This window comes from Choristoneura fumiferana, chromosome 26 (genome assembly GCF_025370935.1).
Source record: "Choristoneura fumiferana chromosome 26, NRCan_CFum_1, whole genome shotgun sequence".
Classification (NCBI taxonomy): domain Eukaryota; kingdom Metazoa; phylum Arthropoda; class Insecta; order Lepidoptera; family Tortricidae; genus Choristoneura; species Choristoneura fumiferana.
Window position 1 is genome coordinate 9,875,763 of NC_133497.1, and position 26,806 is coordinate 9,902,568.

The 26,806-nt window shown below is 43.9% G+C and overlaps 2 protein-coding genes across 2 annotated transcripts in view; one reads left to right on the forward strand and one right to left on the reverse strand.

The window, feature by feature from the left end:
• Positions 1 to 14,128, reverse strand: part of LOC141443144 (uncharacterized) — a 15,201-nt gene extending 1,073 nt beyond the window's left edge. The window contains exons 1-13 of the mRNA XM_074108354.1: positions 13,762 to 14,128; positions 8,227 to 8,539; positions 7,399 to 7,467; positions 7,239 to 7,344; positions 6,261 to 6,347; positions 5,809 to 5,927; positions 5,538 to 5,651; positions 5,131 to 5,268; positions 4,859 to 4,972; positions 4,574 to 4,701; positions 4,315 to 4,429; positions 2,816 to 3,007; positions 26 to 153 (exon numbers count right to left, since the gene is read on the reverse strand). Coding sequence (XP_073964455.1) covers positions 26 to 153; positions 2,816 to 3,007; positions 4,315 to 4,429; positions 4,574 to 4,701; positions 4,859 to 4,972; positions 5,131 to 5,268; positions 5,538 to 5,651; positions 5,809 to 5,927; positions 6,261 to 6,347; positions 7,239 to 7,344; positions 7,399 to 7,467; positions 8,227 to 8,539; positions 13,762 to 13,889 — 1,751 coding nt within the window. The 5' untranslated portion in view covers positions 13,890 to 14,128. The remainder of the gene's footprint in view (positions 1 to 25; positions 154 to 2,815; positions 3,008 to 4,314; positions 4,430 to 4,573; positions 4,702 to 4,858; positions 4,973 to 5,130; positions 5,269 to 5,537; positions 5,652 to 5,808; positions 5,928 to 6,260; positions 6,348 to 7,238; positions 7,345 to 7,398; positions 7,468 to 8,226; positions 8,540 to 13,761) is intronic.
• A 265-nt stretch (positions 14,129 to 14,393) lies between these two features.
• Positions 14,394 to 26,230, forward strand: U4-U6-60K (U4-U6 small nuclear riboprotein factor 60K). Its single transcript, XM_074107833.1, has 13 exons — positions 14,394 to 14,753; positions 15,052 to 15,161; positions 16,318 to 16,412; positions 17,368 to 17,526; positions 18,694 to 18,870; positions 20,580 to 20,709; positions 21,169 to 21,308; positions 21,600 to 21,730; positions 21,889 to 21,973; positions 22,771 to 22,912; positions 23,856 to 23,925; positions 24,365 to 24,486; positions 25,244 to 26,230. Exons 1-13 carry the CDS (start codon positions 14,588 to 14,590, stop codon positions 25,334 to 25,336), a joined length of 1,620 nt encoding a protein of 539 aa, XP_073963934.1. The 5' UTR covers positions 14,394 to 14,587; the 3' UTR covers positions 25,337 to 26,230.
• The last annotated feature ends 576 nt before the right edge of the window (positions 26,231 to 26,806 follow it).

A 26,806-nucleotide genomic window follows, 5' to 3' on the forward strand; every position in this document is an offset into this window, starting at 1 on the left:
ATTATTATTATGTATAACCACTGACCACTCTATGTCGGGCACGCGGTCTCCTTCAGCCTTGTCAGACGCCAACAGCGCCAGCTTGGTGGCCGACGATATGCCGGTCTTGCGAGCTATCTGCGATATCTCGTTCTGCAGCTTCTCCAATTGCGCCTGCAAACGACAGCTCGTTAGAAAAGCTCTACAATGTGTTAATTAAATCCTGCTAATGTTATAAACAGCCCTCTTGCCCTCTTGTTCTGAGAGGAGGCCTGTGCCCAGCAGTGGGACGTATATAGGCTGGGATGATGATGATGATGAATGTTATAAACAAGTAGCGAAATTTCTCATAGCAAAAATCAAACATCAAAGGGATTGAAGATAAGTTTTATCGACTATTCCAGTTATCGATGTTATCGAATCGACTCTTCTTGTTATCGCCTTGTAACATTATTCTGTAACATTTGACCTCTTTTTGATAAGCGACTTTCATCTCATATTTAAATAAAATAAATCGCGTCAACGTCACAATGGTGACTTTATGTCGCTTGAGTTTTTCCTCAGTCATTCCCGTGTTATTAAAATGGTTAATCCTAAAAGAAAAACGATTGACAAATGGATAAAAAACATCCCATACTTATTTACAATGAAGATTCTTTACGATATACTGCTCTTAATCCATATTAATAATTTCGTCAAGGGGTACGGTAGACTCGAAAGAAATGCACATCAAATTGAAGAGCGTAAAAAATTAGTCAATCCGAGTCGACAACTTGTAGGCGGGAAAATTCGGATTATCGAGTATTTTCAATATTAAATTGAATAAATTACTAAGTATATAATGGCGTTGCGAAGTAAAACATGTCAAAGTCATCACATCAAAGTGGCGTTAGTGTCACATCATCACGTGTCACAGGTTTGCATTTCGTTCTCCATTGTGACTTTCTTCCATTGGGTTCTTAAGGCCCCACACACGCTACGATTCGTCGATTTTCATCAGATCGATCGTACAGACGAAGGTCTAATTTCTTTGATTATGAGACAGAGACATCATAGTTATTTGAGCAAACAAGATTTAGGAGAACTATCTACTGGTGAAATACCGATACGTAGGTTAGCTATGAAAGTACGTTTGAGATAATATTAAGGCGGGGAATATACGTCAGTTTTTTCGATAGTACGTTATTATGAGTACATTTTACCCGAGCGAAGCCGGGGTTTTCATCTAGTGTAAAGTTAATTTGAAGCAGCTCAAGCTCTTTATATTTAATTATAACTTACTTTAAAAGTGCTGTATTTAAAATACCTACTATTTCCTGCTTTATTAATTACTGAAATATTTATCGATAGTCGATAAAACTTATGTTCAATTCCTTTGACGTTTGATTTTTGCTATGAGAAATTCCGCTCCTTGATTATAAATGCGAAAGTTGTGTGTGTGTATGTTCGTTGCTCCTTCACGTAGACGTTAGACGCATTTAGGTGAAAGGGTTTAGCAGGCTAAGGAAGGACGCGTGTCCCTGTGAGGAATAGTTGAATGAGGGCTATCGCGAATGAATTCGCCACTAGAGGCGCTAGTGTAGCGTGAGGTCTCCGAAATGTCAAATCTCATAGTTTTGGGTGAGCTACGCGGGTTTATTTATAATTAGAATAAGTTTGTGAATATTTTGCAATATCTGAAATTAATTATGGCAAATATGCGTTCCGGGGCAATGAATGTCTGTGTTTTGAGACAGTTTTGTCTTTCAGACACTTTTGTCCTCCCTTTTTTCTGAACACAAACGGGACTATGCAACACTGTGGCATGCTCGTATTTTTATGGTACGGTTTAAGGTGTATTAAATATGATTTTAATCTAAACTTTGTTTTCACGCCCGTAATAACAGACTTTGAAAGCCATACTTAAAAACCTCACGCAACAGTGCGCCATCTAGTGAGACAAAAAACGATAGCCCTCATTGGTGAATGTCAATTGTTTGTCGCCTCATAACTAGTAATCACTCCAACTTTCAGCCCTCTATCTTGAACTGTCACAGAGATAATGTCAAAAATGTGTTTCCTTAACATTTTTTTTCAAACTCGTTTTTCTTCTAATCCATAGCAGCTAAAGCGTTGAAACAAAATCACAGCTACGCAGTTTTTATGGGCGTATACCATACAATTTTAATTATATTTTATACGTGAAAAATTAAAATTATAAAATTACAATTTATTTTTTGACACCTTTTTTTAACAAGTTTTTTTGAGGGTACAACTATGAAAAAACACATAAATTGCAAATAGTATTAGCTACTACCATACGAAAAATCAATTGATTATAATTGGTGCAACATACTGAAAAAAAAAAAAAAAAACTGAAAGAATTAAAAGTTAAACTACTGCATTGAAGGTATCCATCTTAGGCCCCTAGGTGGCAACGCATAGAATAGAATAGAATAGAATAGAATAGAAGACATTTATTCACATTCACAAAGACTCACAAATACAACCAACTAAAAACAACAACAGCAAACACAATAAAACAAAAAAAAAAGAAATACAAAAATTAAATATATGATTTTGTGTGTCCTCGCAAAAGTGAAACGGCCGCTGACTCAGCATTATGCTGAGGCGTTAGACGCCTGCAGCGCTGATATTCTGTCAGAACCGTCTGTGACTCGCGGAATGATACACAAATATACTCACATAAATAAAATTAAGACATATAAATATATTTTATTGTAAGTGAACAAGAATAAAAAAAAACAACATCATCTGCAATACCCCTGGTGTCTATGGGACCCTGCTCGTTTGCCATCCAGACGAATAAAAAAAAAAAAAAAAGGTGGCTATTTACCTTCATCCGGAGCCGTTCGGCCTGCTGCCTGAACTTGCCGGGCTCATGGAACCTGAGCGCGCGGCGGGCCCGCGCGGGCGCCTTGAGCGCGACCCGCGGGTCGACCCACGACGCGTCGGCCGCCGGCTCCGACGTGGCCGCGCCCGACAGCTGCGCGCGGAACTCCTCGCGCCGCTTGGCGCGGATGTTCGCCTGACATACCATAATGTTAGATTAGATTAGATTAGATTTATTTATTACCTTTTGAAAAAATACATTATAAGCACATGTCAGTTAATTACAAGAAATTCACAAAAGGATCGTCAAATGTATACAAAAAAAATATCTTATTAAGTATAATAAATAGTCAGCGAGAATAAAAAATAAATAAATTTAAAATGTCAAATTAGAATTCAATTCAATCATTTTATCTTATAGGTGTTGTCACCAGAGTTGAAATGAATGATGATTACGCACAGCCACATGAACAACTGACTGCATAAAAGGAGAATAAATTAAATAAATGAGCCAATGTTAAAATCTCGCTGGCATTACATGACATGTTCTTGTGTGCCTGACCTCAAATCAGGTGGCACTACTATACTAATACTATAAATATTAGATTATTATTATATTTCCAAGGGATCAGGATTAATCTCACACACTAGTAGGGGGAGTATGAGCGGTACGGGGGGGGGGGGGGTACCTTGAGCGTGGCGCCACGTGGGTCAGCTGCACGCGGCGCCCGCTGGTGTCCACGGTGCGGCCCTCGCGGTCCAGGATGAGCGGCGCCGGGCCCGTGGCCCCCGGCGGGCTCCGCTACACACTAGGGGGGGGGTACCTTGAGCGTGGGCGCCACGTGGGTCAGCTGCACGCGCCGGCCGCTGGTGTCCACGGTGCGGCCCTCGCGGTCCAGGATGAGCGGCGCCGGGCCCGTGGCCCCCCGGCGGGCTCCGCTACACACTAGGGGGGGTACCTTGAGCGTGGGCGCCACGTGGGTCAGCTGCACGCGCCGGCCGCTGGTGTCCACGGTGCGGCCCTCGCGGTCCAGGATGAGCGGCGCCGGGCCCGTGGCCCCCCGGCGGGCTCCGCTACACACTAGGGGGGGGTACCTTGAGCGTGGGCGCCACGTGGGTCAGCTGCACGCGCCGGCCGCTGGTGTCCACGGTGCGGCCCTCGCGGTCCAGGATGAGCGGCGCCGGGCCCGTGGCCCCCGGCGGGCTCCGCTACACGCTAGGGGGGCGGTACCTTGAGCGTGGGCGCCACGTGGGTCAGCTGCACGCGGCGCCCGCTGGTGTCCACGGTGCGGCCCTCGCGGTCCAGGATGAGCGGCGCCGGGCCCGTGGCCCCCGGCGGGCTCCGCTACACACTAGGGGGGGGTACCTTGAGCGTGGGCGCCACGTGGGTCAGCTGCACGCGCCGCCCGCTGGTGTCCACGGTGCGGCCCTCGCGGTCCAGGATGAGCGGCGCCGGGCCCGTGGCCCCCCGGCGGGCTCCGCTACACGCTAGGGGGGCGGTACCTTGAGCGTGGGCGCCACGTGGGTCAGCTGCACGCGGCGCCCGCTGGTGTCCACGGTGCGGCCCTCGCGGTCCAGGATGAGCGGCGCCGGGCCCGTGGCCCCCCGGCGGGCTCCGCTACACGCTAGGGGGGGGTACCTTGAGCGTGGGCGCCACGTGGGTCAGCTGCACGCGGCGCCCGCTGGTGTCCACGGTGCGGCCCTCGCGGTCCAGGATGAGCGGCGCCGGGCCCGTGGCCCCCCGGCGGGCTCCGCTACACGCTAGGGGGGCGGTACCTTGAGCGTGGGCGCCACGTGGGTCAGCTGCACGCGGCGCCCGCTGGTGTCCACGGTGCGGCCCTCGCGGTCCAGGATGAGCGGCGCCGGGCCCGTGGCCCCCGGCGGGCTCCGCTACACGCTAGGGGGGCGGTACCTTGAGCGTGGGCGCCACGTGGGTCAGCTGCACGCGGCGCCCGCTGGTGTCCACGGTGCGGCCCTCGCGGTCCAGGATGAGCGGCGCCGGGCCCGTGGCCCCCGGCGGGCTCCGCTACACACTAGGGGGGGGTACCTTGAGCGTGGGCGCCACGTGGGTCAGCTGCACGCGCCGGCCGCTGGTGTCCACGGTGCGGCCCTCGCGGTCCAGGATGAGCGGCGCCGGGCCCGTGGCCCCCGGCGGGCTCCGCTACACGCTAGGGGGGCGGTACCTTGAGCGTGGGCGCCACGTGGGTCAGCTGCACGCGCCGCCCGCTGGTGTCCACGGTGCGGCCCTCGCGGTCCAGGATGAGCGGCGCCGGGCCCGTGGCCCCCCGGCGGGCTCCGCTACACACTAGGGGGGGGTACCTTGAGCGTGGGCGCCACGTGGGTCAGCTGCACGCGCCGGCCGCTGGTGTCCACGGTGCGGCCCTCGCGGTCCAGGATGAGCGGCGCCGGGCCCGTCGGCCCCCGGCGGGCTCCGCTACACGCTAGGGGGGCGGTACCCTGAGCGTGGGCGCCACGTGGGTCAGCTGCACGCGGCGCCGCTGGTGTCCACGGTGCGGCCCTCGCGGTCCAGGATGAGCGGCGCCGGGCCCGTGGCCCCCGGCGGGCTCCGCTATACGCTAGGGGGCGGTACCTTGAGCGTGGGCGCCACGTGGGTCAGCTGCACGCGCCGGCCGCTGGTGTCCACGGTGCGGCCCTCGCGGTCCAGGATGAGCGGCGCCGGGCCCGTGGCCCCCGGCGGGCTCCGCTACACGCTAGGGGGGCGGTACCTTGAGCGTGGGCGCCACGTGGGTCAGCTGCACGCGCCGGCCGCTGGTGTCCACGGTGCGGCCCTCGCGGTCCAGGATGAGCGGCGCCGGGCCCGTGGCCCCCGGCGGGCTCCGCTACACGCTAGGGGGGCGGTACCTTGAGCGTGGGCGCCACGTGGGTCAGCTGCACGCGGCGCCCGCTGGTGTCCACGGTGCGGCCCTCGCGGTCCAGGATGAGCGGCGCCGGGCCCGTGGCCCCCGGCGGGCTCCGCTACACACTAGGGGGGGGTACCTTGAGCGTGGGCGCCACGTGGGTCAGCTGCACGCGGCGCCCGCTGGTGTCCACGGTGCGGCCCTCGCGGTCCAGGATGAGCGGCGCCGGGCCCGTCGGCCCCGCCGGTATGGCTCCGCCTGACAACCATACAATATGATACACAATTACAGAACATAAATAAACAAATATCATGGGACACTTGACACCAAATGACCTAGTCCCAAACTAAGCAAAGCTTGTACTAGGCAACGGATAAACATACTTATATAGATAAATACATAAATACATATTAAACATCCAAAACCCGAGAACAAACATTCGTATTATTCATACAAATATCTGCCCCGGCCGGGATTCGAACCCGGGACCTCAAGCTTCGTAGTCAGGTTCTTTAACTTGGCCACCCAGTCGTTGTTTGCACATTGCAGTAATATTCCCTATTTTGCACTTCTATAGGGCCATGTACTGACCAGCTAGTTTTTTCTGTATCCTGGCCTGCAGTTCAGCTATCTTCCGCTGTTTCTCCAACTCCTCAGCAGTCACACCGGCGGAGACGGCTGGAACAGAAAATGAAAAAAAAATTACATTGAAGAAGAGACGCGGATCACGCGGATGTTATTGGAAATTTGTGTTGAAGAGTGTGCACGTATGTATAACTTTATCTATGTAGTGTAGGTATACTTGAAAATAAGTTTATTTAAAAACGACATTTTGATTTCAAGTCGATGCCATTCACCGTTGAGGAGTTCCATCCTTTGGGGAGGATCCTAGCCGGACTACCAGGATGTCACTATCAGATTATTATATTGTCACCAGATGTACAGAAGTATGTCAAGTTTCAAGTCGATCCAACCACTGGAAGTACGTCACATTTAACTAGCAAGATTTGAGCTGAACAAAGAACTTGAAAGTTAAATGAAAGCTTGTAAAAATTTATGAGCCCTGAAGGAAAACTGTCTTCAATGCTTTAGTTAAAAAAGAAAGAAGACTGCATTTACTGATTTCCTGAAATTAACTTGTCTCACCCGGGCATTGAACCAGTAAAAAGTTCAAAAATAAACACTACGCTTTTTTATTATACTAATCACTATCAGGATAAAATTTGACTAAAAAACATTACGACTTGCTCTTTAAAAAAAAAAGGTTGTTCCGGGCGGTTTCTTTCGGCACCGGATGTTTTTGGTAACAGTGTTTTACTAGACACACACAGATATTTTGCAACCCACCAATCATTCGAGAGATGGGGATAGTCTTTGGTAACGGATGTTTTCGGTCCATGGCGGTTTTGATTCCGGATGTTTTTGGTAACAGATGTTGTTGTTACTGGAGATTTTGACCGATAATTTGAGAAATGGATATTTTCTAGTAACAGATTTTTGGTTTCAGAGCAGTTCTGATACTGGATGTATTTAGTACCGGATGTTTTTGGCACCGGATATGGCACCTACCGGGCTTGGAGTACAGCACTGGCTTGATGACGCTGGGCGGCGCGAGCGCGCGCGCCGGCAGCGCCGCCTTGATCTGCTGCGCGGCCGCCGCGGCGCCGCTCACCCCCGCCCGCCCGCCCCCGCCCCCGCCCCGCCCCCGCCCCCGCCCCGCCGCCCCCGCCCCTCCCTTCATGGCGGTTAGAGCGCGCTTGCGCTCTTCTATCTCTTTCTGGGCGTTCGCCATCATCACCTGTAAGCAAGGCCTAGTAATAAATATAAGATATTATAAATCCGAACCATATTGGCTCACATAATACAGTATTTGACAACTACTGAATATCATCATCATCATCCCAGCCTATATACGTCCCACTGCTGGGCACAGGCCTCCTCTCAGAACAAGAGGGCTTGGGCCATAGTTCCCACGCGGGCCCAGTGCGGATTGGGAACTTACTGCCATGTTATAATATATTATTTATTATTATTATACAAAATATATTATTGTTTTGAAATATAGTAAAATACAAATACAAATCATTTATTGCGGACTTTAGAATCCATAGTGTTAGTAAATACAATTATAATCTTATCGCTATGGTTAGTAATTTATAATTAATTACAAACTAAAGACTAAAGACGCTGGACATCGGCAGTACAGGCGCGTTAGCTGCACGTATCGTTGAAGCAGCGGTGAGTCCCAGCGGTGGGTAACATGCTATTAGCGCCCAGACTACGGTTAGGAGAACGCACATTATTTTATAATTGTATTTACTAACACTATGGATTCTAAAGTCCGCAATAAATGATTGTATTTGTATTTTGAAAATACAAACCGAAATATAAATGCACAGAAAAAGAACCTGAATGCTGAATGCTGAAGACCTGGGTTCAATTCCCAGCGCTGGTCTCTTTTTCTGGTTTTTCTGTGCATCTATGTTTCAGTTTGTATTTTCGATATATGCACTGGTCTTAGTAACTGCTGAACCTAATAAGACAAATTATATTTCACCTTAATCCGATCAGCACTAAGCCCTGTAATCTTGGAGCCAATAGTCTCTCCAACGGGCAGCGCCAACGGAGTAATTTCAACCGGCTCCACCCCGTTCCCATTCTTCTCTTTCTCTTCTGGCTTCTTCTCCTCCTTTTCCTCATGTTTGGAACGTTTGCTGTCCCTTTTCTCCTCGCTCTCGTGCTTCCGTTTCGTCGACTTGGAGGAAGACACCAGCTCTTGGGCGAGAGCTAGGATCTTGTCTGCTAGTTTGCTGGCCTTCTTTGAATCGATGTGGGATGATATTTTGTCTATGATCTTCCGGCGCTCGTATCTGTAATATGTTGTTATGTATGTTAGAGTGTGGAAAAATATTAGGACCAGTGGTTTGTTTTCTTCCTGATTTTTTTCAATAAGAAAAGTGACACAGTCTCTTTCAACACTAGATATCCTGAAAGATTAATTCTACCAAGGATGTATACAAATATAAAAAGTAAAAACAGTTACGACATGTGCATTACAATTTATAATAATTTACCAGAGTCCAAATTGGTTTTTTGGAGTATTTTTTATTTCGACTCCAAATTTGTTACTTTTACGGGTATCCCGTGAAACCATATCGAAAATACAAACTGAGACATGGATGCACAGAAAAACCAGAAAAAGAGACCAGCACTGGGAATCGAACCCAGGTCCTCAGCAATCCGTGCTGCGTGCTATAACCCCTACACCACTGCTGGACTGGCTATTAAAGTACTCCATAGACCCGAGAAACCCTTTACAAATCAACTGTTTCATTGGCTTGTCGGAAACTTTATTTACTCTCTGAAGGAATATTTTGTCAAGATGTAGATGTTTATATTTAAGGCAGTTGTCTCACCGCCGGCGAGGAAACGATTGGCTATCGACTATTTTCTCGCTCAAGAAACGAACAAAAGATATAAGATCCTGTGTGAGTAAAAGAGACACATATATTAATAGTTGATCGCTGGCGGTTCACACTGCCGGCCGAGAACTCGCTCTTACATCATTTGTCGCTAAATAAAAAAGCTAAGACTAGCTGAGCTATAAAACTAGCTCAGCGATACTCGCTCAGCGCTGTTAGCTTGGCGGCCGCCCGGCTCGAGCGAGTAGAGCGAGTAATCGCCCGTCGTGCTCGAACACTCGCTTTTCACTGTTCGCCCACTCGTTTCTAGTTACTCGCTCTGCTCGCTTCTCGCTCATCGTCGGCGGTGGGACAAGTGCCTAAGGCATGTTTATATAACGATTGCATGCTACAAATAATATTTGTATGAATTTATAAGTTTGAATGTTTGATACTAGAATAAGAGTAACATCATAATTGTACAGTCAAGGGCAAAGATATCGACACGGCCAAAGTTACAATAGTACATTGTGTCTTAAGGGCGGTAAATAAGGAATTACGAACAAGAGTCTATTAGAAGGAAGTGAAGTTAATGAGTCGATGTTCGTAATTCTAGTACCGCCCGTGCGACATACAATGTTTTTCATCACATTTGCAAGTAAAATTTTATATTTGTAAAAGAAAAAATATAATTGTTCCAAATATTGGCGATACCTTCATGACAATAAAATTAGTACGGGCAATGACTCATTGACCGACCACGGGTTTCATGACAAGCACATTAAGGTCGAGGGTTTTATTTGGGGGGGTTGCAACCAAGGTAGCCTGCATGTTACGACACTGTTTACGAGCAAGTGTGATGAAAAAATATGTATACACTACCTTAAGGTTAAGTGCATACATATTTTTGTAACTTTGGCCGTGTCGATATCTTTGCCCTTGATTGTACCTACAACATTTCATGCAAATAAAATATATTTCTATTTCTTTTAGACCAGAGGTTCCCAAATTTATTTCGTCTACCGTCCACTTTGAAAATCAGTTATTTTCTTCACCTTAAAAATCTCAATAACATATTAGTCTCGCCTAATGAAGGCACAAAGGTGAAGATTTTTTCTGGGCCCCTTACCGTCCCCCTCTTAGGCCTCTAGCGCCCATAAGAGGGCGTTATCGCCTACTTTGGGAAAGACTGTTTAAGACCCTGTCCAGACGGAGCTGCGCCAGCCTGGCTATGGAAGAGCGCGAGAGCATCTGGACGTGGTGTATGTAGCTCTAGTACTAAAGAACGCGCGAGAGCCTCGCGTCTGGACCGGGTCTTACTGGCAGTAACAGCAGTCAAACGAGCAGAAGGATCACCTGATGGAAAGCAATCACTGCCGCACATGGACATTCTAGAGAACCCTTGGTGCAACCCGACAAGTGCAAGTGCTAGTCGGATTCAAGTCACACTTAGTCAGTTTTTTTAGAAAAGTACACCATTCTGGAACTTAAGGGACTCCTCTGAAGCTGAAACAGCTGGACAGCTGTGGTGCATGGTTTGTAGAGAAGCAAGATAAGTAGTAAATATCAATTGATATGCAAAGTGACTAGCGCAGGGGTCAGCAACCTGCGGCTCTTTGGATGTGAAACTGCAGCTCTTTAGTTCCAAACTTTATTTATGCAAGTACTATTTATTGTTGGCAAGAAAGAATATTGTGGTTCTTTAAAAACTTTGAAATTAATTTGTAATTTTTGACACTTCTGACCCAAAAGGTTGGCGACCCCTGGACTAGCGTCATTCGAGCGTCGTTTTCGAGAGAACAGCGCGCGATAACCGAATTGCACGCGGGCGAAGCAGCAAGCAAAAGCTGGTTTTTTTTTATTCAACTGGATGGCAAACGAGCAAGTCGCCACCGCCTTAGACACCTGCAACACCAGTGGTATTGCAGATGCATTGCCGACCTAGAGGTCTAAGATGGGATACCTCAAGTGCCAGCAATTTCAACGGCTGTCTCACTCTCCACGCCAAGCACTGCTGCTTCACGGCAGGATTAGCGAGCAAGATGGTGGTAGCAATCCGGGCGGGCCTTGCACAATACATCTAAAATTACGAAAACGATAAAAGAAGCATCATCGTCAATATTGACAAGATCCTCTGTGGAAAGCGATCACGAGTATTATGTATTGTAACGGTAACGCGACGACAGCGCTGCGTAAGCCCGGCGTTCGGCCGCCGTACCGCATCGACCGCTGGCACAAAACACAGATAGTTCAGAAGTCAATCTCCTGTACCTACGCTCGGCGGTCGCTCTAAGGTTGTCAACTATGGCTTATGCACCAAAAAACTATCGTGGCAGTGGCACTCGTGTCTAGTTGTTTGATTTATTATTGAGAATGAAACGGGAAGAATGGAAATATAAATTAACAACTAAAATATTTTAATTTTAATGTCATTGTTATATTATAAATTTGTCGCAGAAAATATCTTGCGACAATTTCGTTATTGGCGAAATTCACGATTATTTAATTTAAACAATGTCCACTCAACAGCTATAATAACTTTTTTTTGTTTCTCGATTATTGCACAAAAAAGTCTCAAGCGGATGGCACTCGCGCTCGCACTGGTCCCAACCGGTCCGAGATATCGTGTCCGTGAGCAGTGTCTATGTGTGCGTTGCTCGAGCGCACTTGTATGGAGATTGATTTCTGAACTATCTGTGTTTTGTGCCGCTGGCCACGCGTAGTCTCAGCGTCAACGTACGTATTCTTGAAATATATACCTACGGCTGGGCAGAGCGCTAGGGTTGGCAACTACAAAAAGTAAAACAGATGCGTATAGATCTTTATTGTATGTGTGTAGTTTTAGGGGTAGGGATTTTATGATTATTTATTTATTAATTAAATTATAAGTTGGTAATAGAAAAAAAATTGCGTCTATTGCGGCAAGTTCGAAACGACTTGTTGTTGAATTTTATCACATAAAAATTTCATTCTTAGGAGGAGTTAGTACCGAGTGCTATAGCCACGTTACGGAATCGAAACGGGGGCGAATAAAGCGGGCGGCGCGGCGCAGCACTCGACCAGCGACCGGACTGCGCGGCGCGCGGCGTGGCACTGCGCAGTTTTGTCTTGCGAAGGTTGGTTAGCGTGTAAATGACGCTTGGCTGTGTGCGTGCGCCGATTCGGGCGCTAGTATGAAGTCAATCTACTGCCTATTACTTATGTGACAACAACGACACTCGAAACACACTAGTGTGGGGGTTCTCTTTACTAACATCTGAATCAATCAATACAGGCTAATTAATAAACTTAAAAAAAAGCCATTAATTCCATCTTTGTCTGTTTGTTAAACATTTTTCAGCAACGGTTTATAATTGTCAAGAATTAAAAATGACCCAAATTGTTTTTTTTTCTTATACAGAACATATTCTTGGTTAAGCACTCGTTTTTTGGGGTGATGGCTTCATCAGCTGCTGTGAGAAGAGTGAATTCCACCTTTAAGAGCGTTTATACCTGCTGAGCTAGCAATGTTGCATTTTTCTCGATTATTCCATAAAAATTGAATGAAAATTAAAAATGTGGTCTGAAACTGTTCTTAATATATAAGTTAATGTGTCTACTGCAATAATTATGCGTGATAGACTTTTATTTTCTTAAAAACTGTTAATAAACATTTGTTCGTTTTTAAAGAACAGCCCATGGACACCTACAACTTCTATCTTCTTTTTCTTCTATCTTGTATTGCCGAAGTTTATGTACGCGCATAACTTCCGAGCCACAGCACCAAATTGGATAATTATTTTGCTGTTTGTTATTGTCAGGACCAGTGGCGTAGCTAGGCGAGGGCGGAGTGGGCCTTCGCCCACGGCCTTGCACTTAAAAGGGCCTCACAAGGCCTCTTTAAATGTGATGCGACTAGGGCTGCCATCTCTTAAATTTGGCTACCAGGACATGACGCGTGAAAACCCCGTATTTTGGAGCCCAAAACCCGGACATGTCAACAAGTTTAGGTTTTAATTAAACTTGGTCAGTAGGTATAATAAAATATAGGCCAATCAAATAAGATCCTTAAAAAACGATTTACAGCTTGCTGGAAATTAATTCTTCGAAAAATTCTAATTGCATTTGTCTAAAAATTAAAAATATTATTAAACCCAGACTACAAATGAAACCCTGCCCGGACGCTCCCCGGACGCCCTCTAAACTAGGACAAATCCGGGGAAATCCGGACGGATGGCAGCCCTAGATGCGACCATAGAAAAGGGGCCTCGCTGATACGACTTCGCCCACGTCTAGATTAGTCCACGCTATGCCACTGGTCAGGACAAGGTTTTTGTATGCTTAACGACCGGATGGCTAAGTGGTTAGAGAACCTGACTATGAAGCTTGAGGTCCTGGGTTCAAATCCCGGCCGGGGCAGATATTTGTGTGAATAACACAAATGTTTGTTCTCGGGTCTTGGATGTTTAATATGTATTTAAGTATGTATTTATCTATATAAGTATGTTTATCCGTTGCCTAGTATCCATAGTAAAAGCTTTGCTTAGTTTGGGACTAGGTCAATTGGTGTCAAGTGTCCCAAGATATTTATTTATTTTATTTTAACAAAAATAAAAAAAGACTAGAACGGGGGTGAAGCCGCGGACAACAGCTAGTTGCTAATAAAAACAAACAATATTAATAAGTTCTAGTTAAACTGAACCTCGACTTACCCGCTAGTTAAGCAGTAAGAAACAGTAGACAGCAAAGAGCTATCCGACTTCCCGATGGTCCTGTAAATGGCGCGGTCGAGCGACGGCCGCAGCTCCTCCGCCTCCCGTCGCGACAGCTGGTGCGCCATAACTTCAAGCACAATACAAAATCACCAAAACACTGGATCGAATTCGACAAAATAATTTTGAGGTTATGCTGCTAATACCTTCGCATCGCTTTCAAGGCCATTGAGTTGGAGTTATGTTAGGGTTTTTGGTCAGCTGTTCGCGTTTTTATTGTTGTTTAAATTGATTCTGTTCTTGTTAAAATGAGAAAACGCACAAATCGTTTAACGAATCTGACGTAAATACAATCTAGTCTATGAATTGTTTGTTTTTCTTTTGTTCAGACAAAAGGCAAAGGCAAAGGAAGCGACCATAGAGAATTCATCGAAACGGATTCCGATTAGATGATACAGTAAAATTATTTAATAATTCTAGTCCATTGCTATCATAGGTATGAGTTTTTAAATAAAAATCTTTTGCTTATTTTTTTAATATAAAAGGCATGACTTCATCCATGCTATTTAGGCACAATAAATAATTAAGCTGTATAGGCTTAGTTGTCATTGCCTTCCTTGCGATAAACGGAGTTTTGTGGGAGTTTAAAAATAAAACTTGTTTGTTGTCAATTGTTGACAACGCGCCGTTGTTATTATTTTCCAAGTGAAATATACTTTTCCAGCGTTTATAAGCCACAAAATCTCTGTAGTTTACTAAAACCTGTAGTTTAAGACGTTAAAAAAAGAACAAACATCGACCTATATTTTAAAAACATAACCTCAAAATGTCGGACGACGAGGATGTAATTTTTGTCAAAAGGAGTAAACAGGTGCATTATGGGTCGCTTGAGGAACAGGAGAAGGCTCGCCTGGCGGCTCTGGCTGCTGCAGCTAAGGAGGGCACCGAAGATGCGGGAGGGAAAGAGCTGGGTGACATTCAAGTGTCCAATGGTGAGTGTTTTGATGTGATAGTTGTGTTTTTATAGCTTTAGAAGCCCTGAGATGAATAAAATTTTAAAAACTGAATCGCCACCTAGTGCATGTATAATCCAGATGGTTTTTAAGTGGAATTTTCAGTTACTTTTTTATGATAAGAGCAGGCCTGTCCAAAACAACGCTGCATTGTGCTTTTTCGTTTTTACCAATGCTTTAAAACTTGTTTTTAAAATCAAAGTCATTTCAGTACGTTTTTATTTTTACGTTAAATTTTTGTATTTACATTGTGTCTATTTGATCTTATTTTTTTTAGAATACATGGACCTCGAGGAGGAGATGTCTAAGGATAAGAAAGCACTGTTGGAAGAGTTTGAGCGCCGACGGAAAGCTCGCCAGCTGAATGTGTCTACTGATGATGATGAGGTACTTACATTTTTGAGGTTTTTTTTCCCTGTTTTTGTTGAGGCTTTGAACACTCCAGGTGATCATGTCAGCCTCATGGGTGCTCGCTCATTTTCCCTACGCAAGGGACTTATTAAAATTATTTGATATACAACTTTTACCGAGTAACCAAGTACGAAGTATACTTGGTTCAAAGTTTCTCAAACCTTACTCGGTTCTGTTTTGGGGCGCGAAAACAGGTTTAGGACAGATTCGCGCAGCGCTCGAATGTCGCGGGAATCCCCGCCTTCTCCCCTGCTAATTTTTTAGTAATAATAAAATAATAAATATCATGGGACACTTGACACCAATTGACCTAGTCCCAAACTAAGCAAAGCTTGTACTATGGATACTAGGCAACGGATAAACATACAGTTATAGTTAGTTAGTTAGTTTGTGGATATTCAGTTGTTGTTTTAAAGAAAATCGCATTGGGTCACGCATTCATTGCTTAAATATTTACAATTGATAATTTCAAGTTTGTGTTTTTAATTAATAATAATAATATTTTTAAACCAGCCTGTTTTATAATACATATGATTCCTCTTAAATAATAATTTTATTTAGACCGAGATACTCATCAATGGAACAGTTATTCAGCCGAGTATTAGTATAAATAAAACTGCCGAATACACAGAGTACCAAGTACACTATTATTAAATGTTATCTATACATCACAAGTATTTAAACACAACTTTATTTTTAACACAGTAAGTTCGCTATTTGAAGGGATCGCTAATACGGATCGGAATATCCCTGTCCATGATATAATCATTAACTTTATAATACGCCTTTGATATTAATGTCTTCTTGTCTTGTTGTATTTTGCTTCAAGTTGATTGTACAATAAATCATTTTTTTTTAAACCATACGGTACTGGAACGACTCAGCGGCGGCGCGTGTACCGCACGTACTTTTATGTACTATTTTCGCCCTTACTTCTTCGAGCTGGCCAGTCTTACCTTCCAGTCCTGGTTACCTGTTACCCGACTAAACGTGAAGCAGCTGCAGTATCCTCTTGATTCCACAAGGCACTAGATAACTTTTTTAAACTAAACGAACTTCGACAGTGACACGACAATTCTGTATTATGACTTATGAAAGCAGATTAACATTGGTAGCTGCTACCTCTTTCCAGGTCCGCAGAAGCCTTCGTCAGCTGGGAGAGCCGGTGTGCCTCTTCGGGGAGGGGCCCGCCGAGAGGAGGGTCCGTCTGAGGGACTTGCTGAGCTAGTATGTGTTTATTTATTTACTAAAAATGAATTACTAGAAATGATGAATGAACAGGATAACAATAACATTAAATATCACTATACCACTAATAATATAAATGCCAAAATTTTATTTTATTATTTATACAGGATGGGAAAATCAATGGGCAACTACCTTAACGTTCCTTTATTTTAAAAATAAAACAAAACTGCATTCAAAATTCTGCTAAACTTCGCTAGTCACACCTGGGAATCGAACCAACTATACAAAATATACAAATCGATAAGATTATTGTATTTGTGTTTGTAAGAATAAACGTTTGGCCTTACACTCATCTGTTGTACGAGATACTATGAAATGATATTTACAAAACTTGTTATAGTACTGAACAGAAACTAAGGGATGGGGTAGTAATTTCAAAAAACAATAATCCTATCGATTCGTATAATAAAATAGCTACTGTTTGTTTTTTTTTTTAATTTTTAGTTGGTTTAATTCCCGGGTGAGGCAAGCGAAGCTTAGAAGATCTTTGAATGCAGTAGCGGCCACAGTAGTACATAATCTGTGAAAATTTCAAGTGTCTAATTATTACGACTCAAGAGATAGAGCCCTGTGACAGACGGACGGACAGACAGACATTGGAGTCTCAGTAATAGGGTTCCGTTGACACTCTTTGGGTACGGAACGCTAAAAATAATTTTTTCTTCTTTTTTCCGTTAGAAGCTTTTACGAAGTTTTAGAAATCCTAAAAAAAAGAGATTTACCCCCTGTCTCACCATCCATTGATTAGTGTTCACTGACGGTTAAATGTGATGCTGTCTCTGTTTGTTTTGTTCGAATATACGGAGACGGCATCACATTTATCCGTCAAATAAAATTAATCAATGAAACAGCCCCTGAATGGGTAAAGTAGTTAATAGGAATAATGCAGGTTTCTCTCCGTTTCTCAAAAGATATCTGTTACTGTCATTTTCAGTCTCGGAGAAGACGCAATCCACAAGAAGCTAGAAGAGGAGGAGGCGAGGATAGAGCGGGACAGAGGCCGCGAAGGCACCTGGTACCACGAGGGGCCGAAGGAGTTGAAAGAGGCCAGGCTGTGGATCGCCAAGTACTCCCTCCCTCGCGCTAAGAGCAGGTTCGTAAACAGTACAATACAAGTTAAAAGAGGAGGAGGCGAGGATAGAGCGGGACAGACGCGGAGGCACCTGAAACAGTGAAGTGCAAAGATATATTAGAATAGAATAGAATAGAATAAGCCTTTATTAACACACTTAGAGCAACATAAACATTATTAATAAACGGAAGATATTATGTACGTTACTATGTGAACGGAGTCGCGGGCAACAGTTAGTTAACCGAGTACTGCCTTTTCGCAACGTAACGTTTGGCAACCTGTTTCATTTCGCAACTTTTCATTTCACAAACTCTAAAACTGTAAATATTTCAGGATTTATTTCAGGGCCACCGTGTAGAACCCTTTAGGTTAGGTTAGGTTAGTTTTATAAAAATCCTGAAATATTTACAGTTTCAGAAATATAAGTTGGAAAATGAAAAGTTGCTAAATGACACATGTTGCCAAACGTTATTCGCCGAAACAGTAGTAAAATAATTGAAACTAATATTTTAATTAGAATTTAGTTTAGACCGTATACTAAAAAAATACAATTTATTAAATGACTTCGTAAAGCGTGCACTATAAAGAGTTTATTTTCCTTCTGTCCATTCCTATATTGAACAGACTAGTGTATAAAAAAACCGGCCAAGAGTGTGTCGAACACGCCCAAGTTAGGGTTCCGTAGCCATTACGAAAAAATCCTTACTATGCTATAATATTATAAATGCGAAAGTGTGTTTGTTTGTATGTTTCCCCGTCTATTTGGCATAGAGATAGTTTGTGCCAGAGAGTGACCTAGGCTACTTTTTATCCCGGTAAAATGCATAGTTCCCGAGGGAACAGCGCGCGATAACCTAATACAACGCGGGCAAAAACGCGGGCAAAGGCTAGTCAAGTAATATTTTTCTAAGAATTTCGTATTGTGTACGGAATCTTCCAAGTTTAGGTATATTCTATATTCCGCAGGGGCCTGTTTTAGATATAGGTAGTTTAGTTTTTAATATGGTTTTTAATTTAGTTTGTAAAATTTAGTATTATTTCTGCGTTTTGATTTATTTCTATCTTAATAAACTTATCTAATAATTCTCAAGCAATCTTAGCCGTTATAATTTTCCTTGTAAAGATATTAATATACTTATTACCATCCCGAATTTTCCATTTTTTTTTTAACTAAAAAAAAAAACACAGACTGAGCAAGGCCCGCGAAGAGCTGAAACTGGCTGGCAGCGTCCGCGCCGCCTCCAAGCAGGAGTCACAACGGAAGGCTTCTGCCATGGCCATATACTGCAGCCAGATTGGAGACACGCGGCCCATATGCTTCTGCCGGTTCAGCGGTGACAGCCAGATGCTGGTCACTGCTAGTTGGTGAGTATACACACGCACCTGCAACCGTAATAGTACATTGTGCAAGAAGAGCATAAAATGAGCCATTTTACCCGAGACGTTCATATAGCCTGAGCTGAGGTGAGGGTGGATACGTCGAGGGGAAAATAGGTTTATGAATGAACCCTTAATAAGGCCCCATTTATTGGAGCCTACTACCACAGAATCAAAAGCAGCTGTCGAATACATACCTGATAAAGAATATTTTTAAAGCTGGAACTACCGTGAGACTCACACATATTAAATATATTGACCCGAATAACTCACGTCTTGAATCGAGTTTAGCCCGACATGTTTCGGGCTAATCCGTAGCTTTTCCTATTCGGAGCAACGCGACTCGGCGGCTCCGAAGAGGGAGGGTTACTGATTAACCGGAAACATGTCGGGCTAAACTCTGTGTAAGACGTGAGTTATACGGGTCAATATATTTAATATTTTTAAAGCTAGTCGTATTTTCAATAATTACAATGTAAATTGTGACGTATTACGAAATGAATAAGGTTCAGTTCCCAACTCAATGCAAGTGGTCGCTAAATCGCCTCAAAATAGAGGCTTAATTATTTTAATAATAATAATTATTAAATTCATTTATTCAAGTAACATTACGACTCATTTTGTTAAACAATTTATCTTAACATGTGTTAGTAGAAAAGAGAAAAACATGAAGTAATGAAATATTTTCTTTTAATTCATGTCCACAATATTGCAAACAATGATGCTAATCCGTGCTTCCCTGGTTATAATTTACTTTTCATCACACTTGCACGTAAACAGTGTCGTAACGTGCAGGCTACCTTGGTTGCAACCCCCAAATAAAACCCTCGACCTTAATGTGCTTGCCATGAAGCCCAAGGTCGGTCAATGAGTCAGTGCCCGTACTGATGCTGCTGCGCGCGCTCTTGCTGCAGGACCACACGCACACGCACGTCTGGCGCATGCTGCGGGAGGGGGGTTGGAGGGCGGCGCTATACCTAATATTTGGAAGAATTATATTTTTTCTTTTAGAAATATTAAATTTTACTCGCAAATGTGATAAAAAAACATTGTATGTCGCACGGGCGGTACTAGAATTACGAACATCGACTCATTAAAGCTTCATTCGACTTCGGGCTTCTAATAGACCCTCGTTCGTAATTCCTTATTTACCGCCCTTAAGACACAATGTACTATTTCATTTCTAATGCTCGTAAACTACGTATTTAGGCCCCGTTTCTACTAGAGATGTGCGAGGATAGATAAATGCAGCTATTCTATTGGTTCGTGAAAAACACATTCCACATTGTTTTTAAATAACCATTTTAATAGTAAAATGCATTATTCATATTTGCAAAGTATACTTTTGGCGGTGACTTAAAACAATTCAACTGCACACGATTGAACTGTTTAAGCCGGTGTTGCCATACAATTTAATATTTATTTTATTTATTTTTTATTTTTATTTTAAGTTAGTTTTAGATAAGGTCCTCACTGAAAATCAGCGCCACGGCTTGCCGTGGCATTATGCTGAGTGGGGACCTGTTTAGCGTCATGTATGTCTTGTATATGTTGTATGTTTGTTTTTATGGTTTTAAAAAAATGTATTTTCTTTTTTTCTTTCTTTCTTTTCTTTCTTTAGTCGTGTGTTAATTTTCACGATGGCAACGGATTCCCTACATCCGTAGACGCGTATTGAATAGTCCTTTTGTGCGCAGGTCGGGTCTGAGTAAAGTATGGTCGGTCCCGGAGTGCCGCGAGCTGCAGGCCCTCAAAGGACACACCTGCAACGTGAGCTGCGCCACCTTCCACCCCGGGGCCGTCATGCCGCAGCACTTCAGGGACAAGGTACCGAGTGAATCGCTTTTGTTGTTAGAATTATCGTTTGGCAGAATGTTTTTTTTGTAGAATGATCGTTTGGTCGAATGAGTGTTTGGTAGAGTGATCGTTTGATTGCTTGATAACAAAGTATGGTCAGTCCCGGAGTACCGCGAGCTGCAGGCGCTCAAAGGACACGTGCAATGTTAGCTGCGCCACCTTCCATCCCGGGGCGGGGCCGTCATGCCGCAGCTATCAGGGACAAAGTACAGCCAACTAGTTTTTTTTTAAAGATTTTTTATTTTGTATTTTTCAAATACTCGGTATTCATGATTTAATAAAAATTATAAATTAAAAAATAATTTGGACCCCAAGACAAGTGATTTTTTTATGCTCGACCATTTCGCATATTATGTTCCCATCTATCCCCTATATACATATGTATGTCCATCCATCTGCTAAACACTGTTCCATTCACGCCTTTTTTAGCTGAAGAGTAAAGAGGAGGGTGCCGAAGACATGGAGACGGAAGGTGGAAGCTCAGAGCTGGTCAGCGAGGACAAGTCTGAGGCCTGCACCATGGCCTCTTGTGCCTATGATGGGACGGTGCATCTCTGGAACTTCGTCAGGTAAGGACATAGAATTATTCTTTTTTTCATAAAATCATAATATTGACATTATGCTTTATTCCTACCCTTAAAACTACACACATACAATAAAAATCTACTTACACATGTCTGTTTTACTTTTTGTAGACGCCAAGATTACAGCTGAGTCAGTCTACTACTGCCTTTTACTTGTATTGTGACCTGAGGTTGTGTTATTGTCGATTTGTAAAATGATCGTTTGGTAGAATGATCGTTTGATCGAATTAGTGTTTGATAGAATGATTGATTGATATAAGAAACCTTGTTTTGCAGCGAGTCTCCGATGGCGTCCCTGCCGGGCCACGGGCCTTCGCGCGTGTCTCGGGTGGAGTTCCACCCGTCGGGCCGGTTCCTGGCGGCTGCAGTCTTCGACAGCAGCTGGCGGCTCTGGGACTTGGAGACAGGTGAGCGCAGCAATGTGGTCCGCCCTGCGGGGCCCCTATGCCGTCCCTCTATACTCGAGTCCAGAATTGGGCGAATATCCCCATCCCGTGGGAATATTGGGATAAAAGTACCCTATGTTTTAATCCAGATTATAACCTAACTTTTTGACAAATTTCAGCCACGGAGGTTTTACATCAAGAGGGGCACGCCAAAGAAGTTTACAGCGTTAGCTTCCAATGCGACGGTTCCCTCGCAGCCACAGGGTAACTATCACTTCAGCAATATATATAGTGCACGGTATACAGGATGCCTCATTTAGATCCGTCAGTATGGGTCAGTGAAACTATAAGACATACGAAGATCTGTTCTTAGGAACCATGTCATCGATTTTAGAAACAAGAAAAACTACATTCAAACATTAAAAAAAAAACTTGTCCTCAGTACGGGAATCGATAAAAAAAAACTGAAAATCGTTCCATATGCGCCACGACATGCCGACATGGTCACTATGGCACTTTTTTCAGCTGTCGTTTTACCGACCGTGCCGGTCAAAGGGTTATAGCAATGCATGAAAAATAAAAGGTACCTAGTAAGTGAACAGTCGTTCCCGCTGTTGCTATATTATTTCCTCTCAACGAAGTGAAAAGTAGAATGTAAAACTCGAGCATTAAACCTATTTTGCCCTCGACGTGCTTACTCTTATACACTATGCATGCATATGCATCCTACCGACGTTTGCCATAAAATATGTAGAACCGTGCTGTTTTCAGGATTTTTTTAAATGTCATAATATAGAATGCAGTAGGTTAGGTTTAGGCTAGTTTAATATCAACTCTGAATAAATTACTATTTCAGAAATAAATTACTTTATGGCAAGTGAAAATTCTAGAAAACGATACATTCGGGCATATGAAATTCGGGCAAACGATAGAGAGCCTATATATATTTTTTTATTCGACTGGATGGTAAACGAGCCTCGGGTAAAATGGCTCGTTTTATGCTGTTGTTGTACAATCTACTATTTTAATTCTAATATTTTATCTAAATATTTTTTTTGTAGTGGCATGGACGCATTTGGTCGCGTGTGGGACCTGCGCACGGGGCGCTGCGTGATGTTCCTGGAGGGCCACCTGGGCGGCGTGCTCGGCATGGACTGGGCGCCCGCCGGCTACCAGCTGGCTACTGCCGCCGCCGACCACCAGGTAACACCATGCAGCGGTTCTACCATTACTGGGCACAGTCACACATCGCTTTAGACACCAGGCGTCAAGTAGCGGTTCTACCAATTCTTGGCACAGTCACGCATCGCATTGTAAGGTAAAACTCGCACCGGCAGTCATGCAGCGGTTCTACCATTACTGGGCACAGTCACACATCGCTTTATACACAAGGCGTCATGTAACGGTTCTACCATTACTGGGCACAGTCACACATCGCTTTATACACAAGGCGTCATGCAGCGGTTCTACCAATTCTTGGCACAGTCACGCATCGCATTGTAAGGTAAAACTCGGACTGACAGTCATGCCGCGGTTCTACCATTACTGGGTACAGTCACATCGCTTTGTAGGTAACTTTGCACCAGGCGTCAAGCAGCGGTTCTACCATTTCTTGGCACAGTCACGCATCGCATTGTAAGGTAAAACTCGCACCGGCCAGTCATGCAGCGGTTCTACCATTACTGGGCACAGTCACGCATCGCATTGTAAGGTAACCTCGCACCAGGCGTCAAGCAGCGGTTCTACCATTTCTTGGCACAGTCACGCATCGCTTTATAAAGTAACCTCCCTCGCACCAGGCGTCATGCAGCGGTTCTACCATTTCTTGGCACAGTCACACATCGCCTTATAAAGTAACCTTCCTCGCACCAGGCGTCATGCAGCGGTTCTACCATTTCTTGGCACAGTCACACATCGCCTTATAAAGTAACCCTCGCACCAGGCGTCATGCAGCGGTTCTACCATTTGTTGGCACAGTCACACGTCGCATAGTATCGTTTACTTTGTACGAAACTCGTATCACATAAAAAGGCCATCCATGAATAATTTAAGTAACTAAAATCAATTGCTGTATCTGATAATTTACGCGTGCGAAGCCTAAACTAAACTAAACACTAGTTATAAAATAAATATGTGTGTGTTGCAGGTGAAGATATGGGATCTGCGCAAGCGGTCGTCTATATACACGGTAGCGGCGCACACGCATCTAGCCAGCGGTGAGTCATGTTTGTTGCAAGCTTTTATTTAGCTTGCAACGTTAAATTTGTTTGTTTGCAAGTATGTAAGGCAAGCCGTGGTGGCCGAGTGGTTTGACCTACGGCCTCTCTAGCAAAGGATCGCGGGTTCCAACTCCGGCTCTCACCTCCCGAGTTTTTCGTAATTCATGTACGAAATTAAATTACATTTGAAACTTACCTCTCTCTGTCTCACACTCTGCCGGTATTTTTCAAATGTGAAAACAATATTTTTTTTTTTATTTGACTAGATGGCAAACGAGCAAGGGGGTCTCCTGATGGTAAGAGATCACCACCGCCCATAAACATCTGTAACACCAAGGGTATTGCAGATGCGTTGCCAACCTAGAGGCCTTAGATGAAATACCTCAAGTGCCAAATTATTCTTTGTCTAAAAATAAAAGGTTTCGTTATCCAACAGACGTGAGGTACCAGAAGAGCCACGGCCATTTCCTGCTGACGACATCTTACGACAAGAGCGGGAAACTGTGGTCCAACCCCGCGTGGCACCCGCTCCGCACTCTGTCCGGACACGACAACAAGGTAACGCCAGACACAGCGGCCAACTGTGGTTTTTTTTTTTTTTATTCGTCTGGATGGCAAACGAGCAAGTGGGTCTCCTGATGGTAAGAGATCACCATCTGCAACACCAGGGGTATTGCAGATGCGTTGCCAACCTAGAGGCCTAAGATGGGATACCTCAAGTGCCAGTAATTTCACCGGCTGTCTTACTCGCCACGCCGAAACACAACAGTGCAAGCGCTGCTGCTTCACGGCAGGATTAGCGAGCAAGATGGTGGTAGCAATCCGGGCGGACTTCTTATGAAAGTTCGGAGCTAAACCGAAATAAACCGGTATTTACCGCTATTTTATAAACCGGTTCCGAGCCTTGATACGCACGCGAGTTATGATTGCTTTATGGAGAGATAAACGCTTTGCCAACGCGATTCTAAACGGCGTACCAAAGGCTTCAGTGTCAAAAAAATACTTCCACAACTCGGCTTAAAAACTTACTTGTAGTTGGGCCAATCAACTATTTTACCAACACTTTGGGCGTCTCCTGTGTTACCAAAATTGTCTCTGGCGTTACCAAAAAATCGTACTTCCAACAAGATATTTCACGGTTTAATAGGTTGAACTTACGTAGGATGGCATGTGTTCATGTACACCATCTATTAAATTACAGAAAAAACATGTTTACTTACAAAAATCTGCAATTGTTTGAAAAATGTCGCGGACAGATTAGTGTGGGTAAAAAAGTTGATTGGCCCAGTTTAAAACATACAAACTTTGCCCCCAGGTGATGTCTGGCGACATATCGTTCGACAACAAATACATAGCGACGTGCTCCTACGACCGCACGTTTAAACTGTGGACTCCGGACCTGGCCTAGTTTTAACACCATTTCTCTCTTCAAGTGCCAACTATGCTTCGTTTTTTTAGCATTAAATAAATGAATAAATATCACGGTACAATGAGGGCTATCGCGAATGAATTCGCCGCTAGAGGCGCTAGTGTAGCGTGAGGTCTCCGAAATGTCAAATCTCATAGTTTTTGGGTGAGCTACGCGGGTTTATTTATAATTAGAATAATTTTGTGAATATTTTGCAATATCTGAAATTAATTATGGCAAATATGCGTTCCGGGGCAATGAATGTCTGTGTTTTGAGACAGTTTTGTCTTTCGGAAACCTTTGTCCTCCCTTTTTTCCGAACAAAACGGGGACTTTGCAACACTGTGGCATGCTCGATATTTTTATGGTACGGTTTTAAGGTGTATTAAATATGATTTTAATCTAAACTTTGTTTTGACGCCCGTAATAACAGACTTTGAATGCCATACTTAAAAACCTCACGCAACAGTGCGCCATCTAGTGAGACAAAAAACGATAGCCCTCATTCACACCAATTGACCTAGTCCCTAAGTAAGCTTAGCAAAGCAAGCTTGTGTTATTAGAAAGAAGATGAGCGATCTTGACGTGTCTTTTTATTTAAAAACGTTTTAGAACGGTTGAACCGATTCTGATGAAACACGTCTAAGAACTATCGCTAGAAACCGTGCTTTCAAATAAAGAAAACCGCGTTCAAATCGGTCCACCCGTTTAAGAGCTACGGTGCCACAGACAGACAGACTAAATAAATCCTTGAGGGAATATAAATATAGAAATAGGGAAAGAAATGCGATCAGCCAGTTTTTTGACAGTGTCTATTCCTTAAAAAAAATGTGTACATTTTATGTGGTCTTCAATGTAAAAAAGTAGAACAAATAAAGATTTTGACAAATGGCTCATATTGTTTTTTTTTTAATAACCTCCTGGGGTTCCGAGAATTTTTCTAACATTTTGGAAACTCCGTAACTTGCGTATCTGTACTATATGTATTATTACTCTTTGCTTGTGAAGGAGATACAGTTTAGTTATCCTCATTTATTTCGAAAATTTACTGTTCATTGGACATCTAGATGTGTACTGTGTACGGTTAATAAGCGCCATCTAGTAACGAGTAGCGAAAGCTAATTTGATCTGTGGATCTCAATATCTCAATCAAGTCCGATCCCGCATGAGATTCTCAAGAATATTTGACTACTACACATGAAATTTTTTAAATGGTTTTGGGTGAAATTTTAACCATCACTTAGTATTGACGGTATATTCAGATTTGTAACTGTACGAACTCCCAGCGCCATCTATTGAGTTTCTCAACCAACTCTATGCGAGATCGGACGCTCTTCCTTTGGACTCCGGTCTCCAGATACATCTGGCTGGAGAGAAATCACTTCTCCCCCACATAACTTTACAGCACGAATTGACGCTACTCGGTTATTACAACTGATAATGAGAATGCCTTTACAAATCATAATTTAA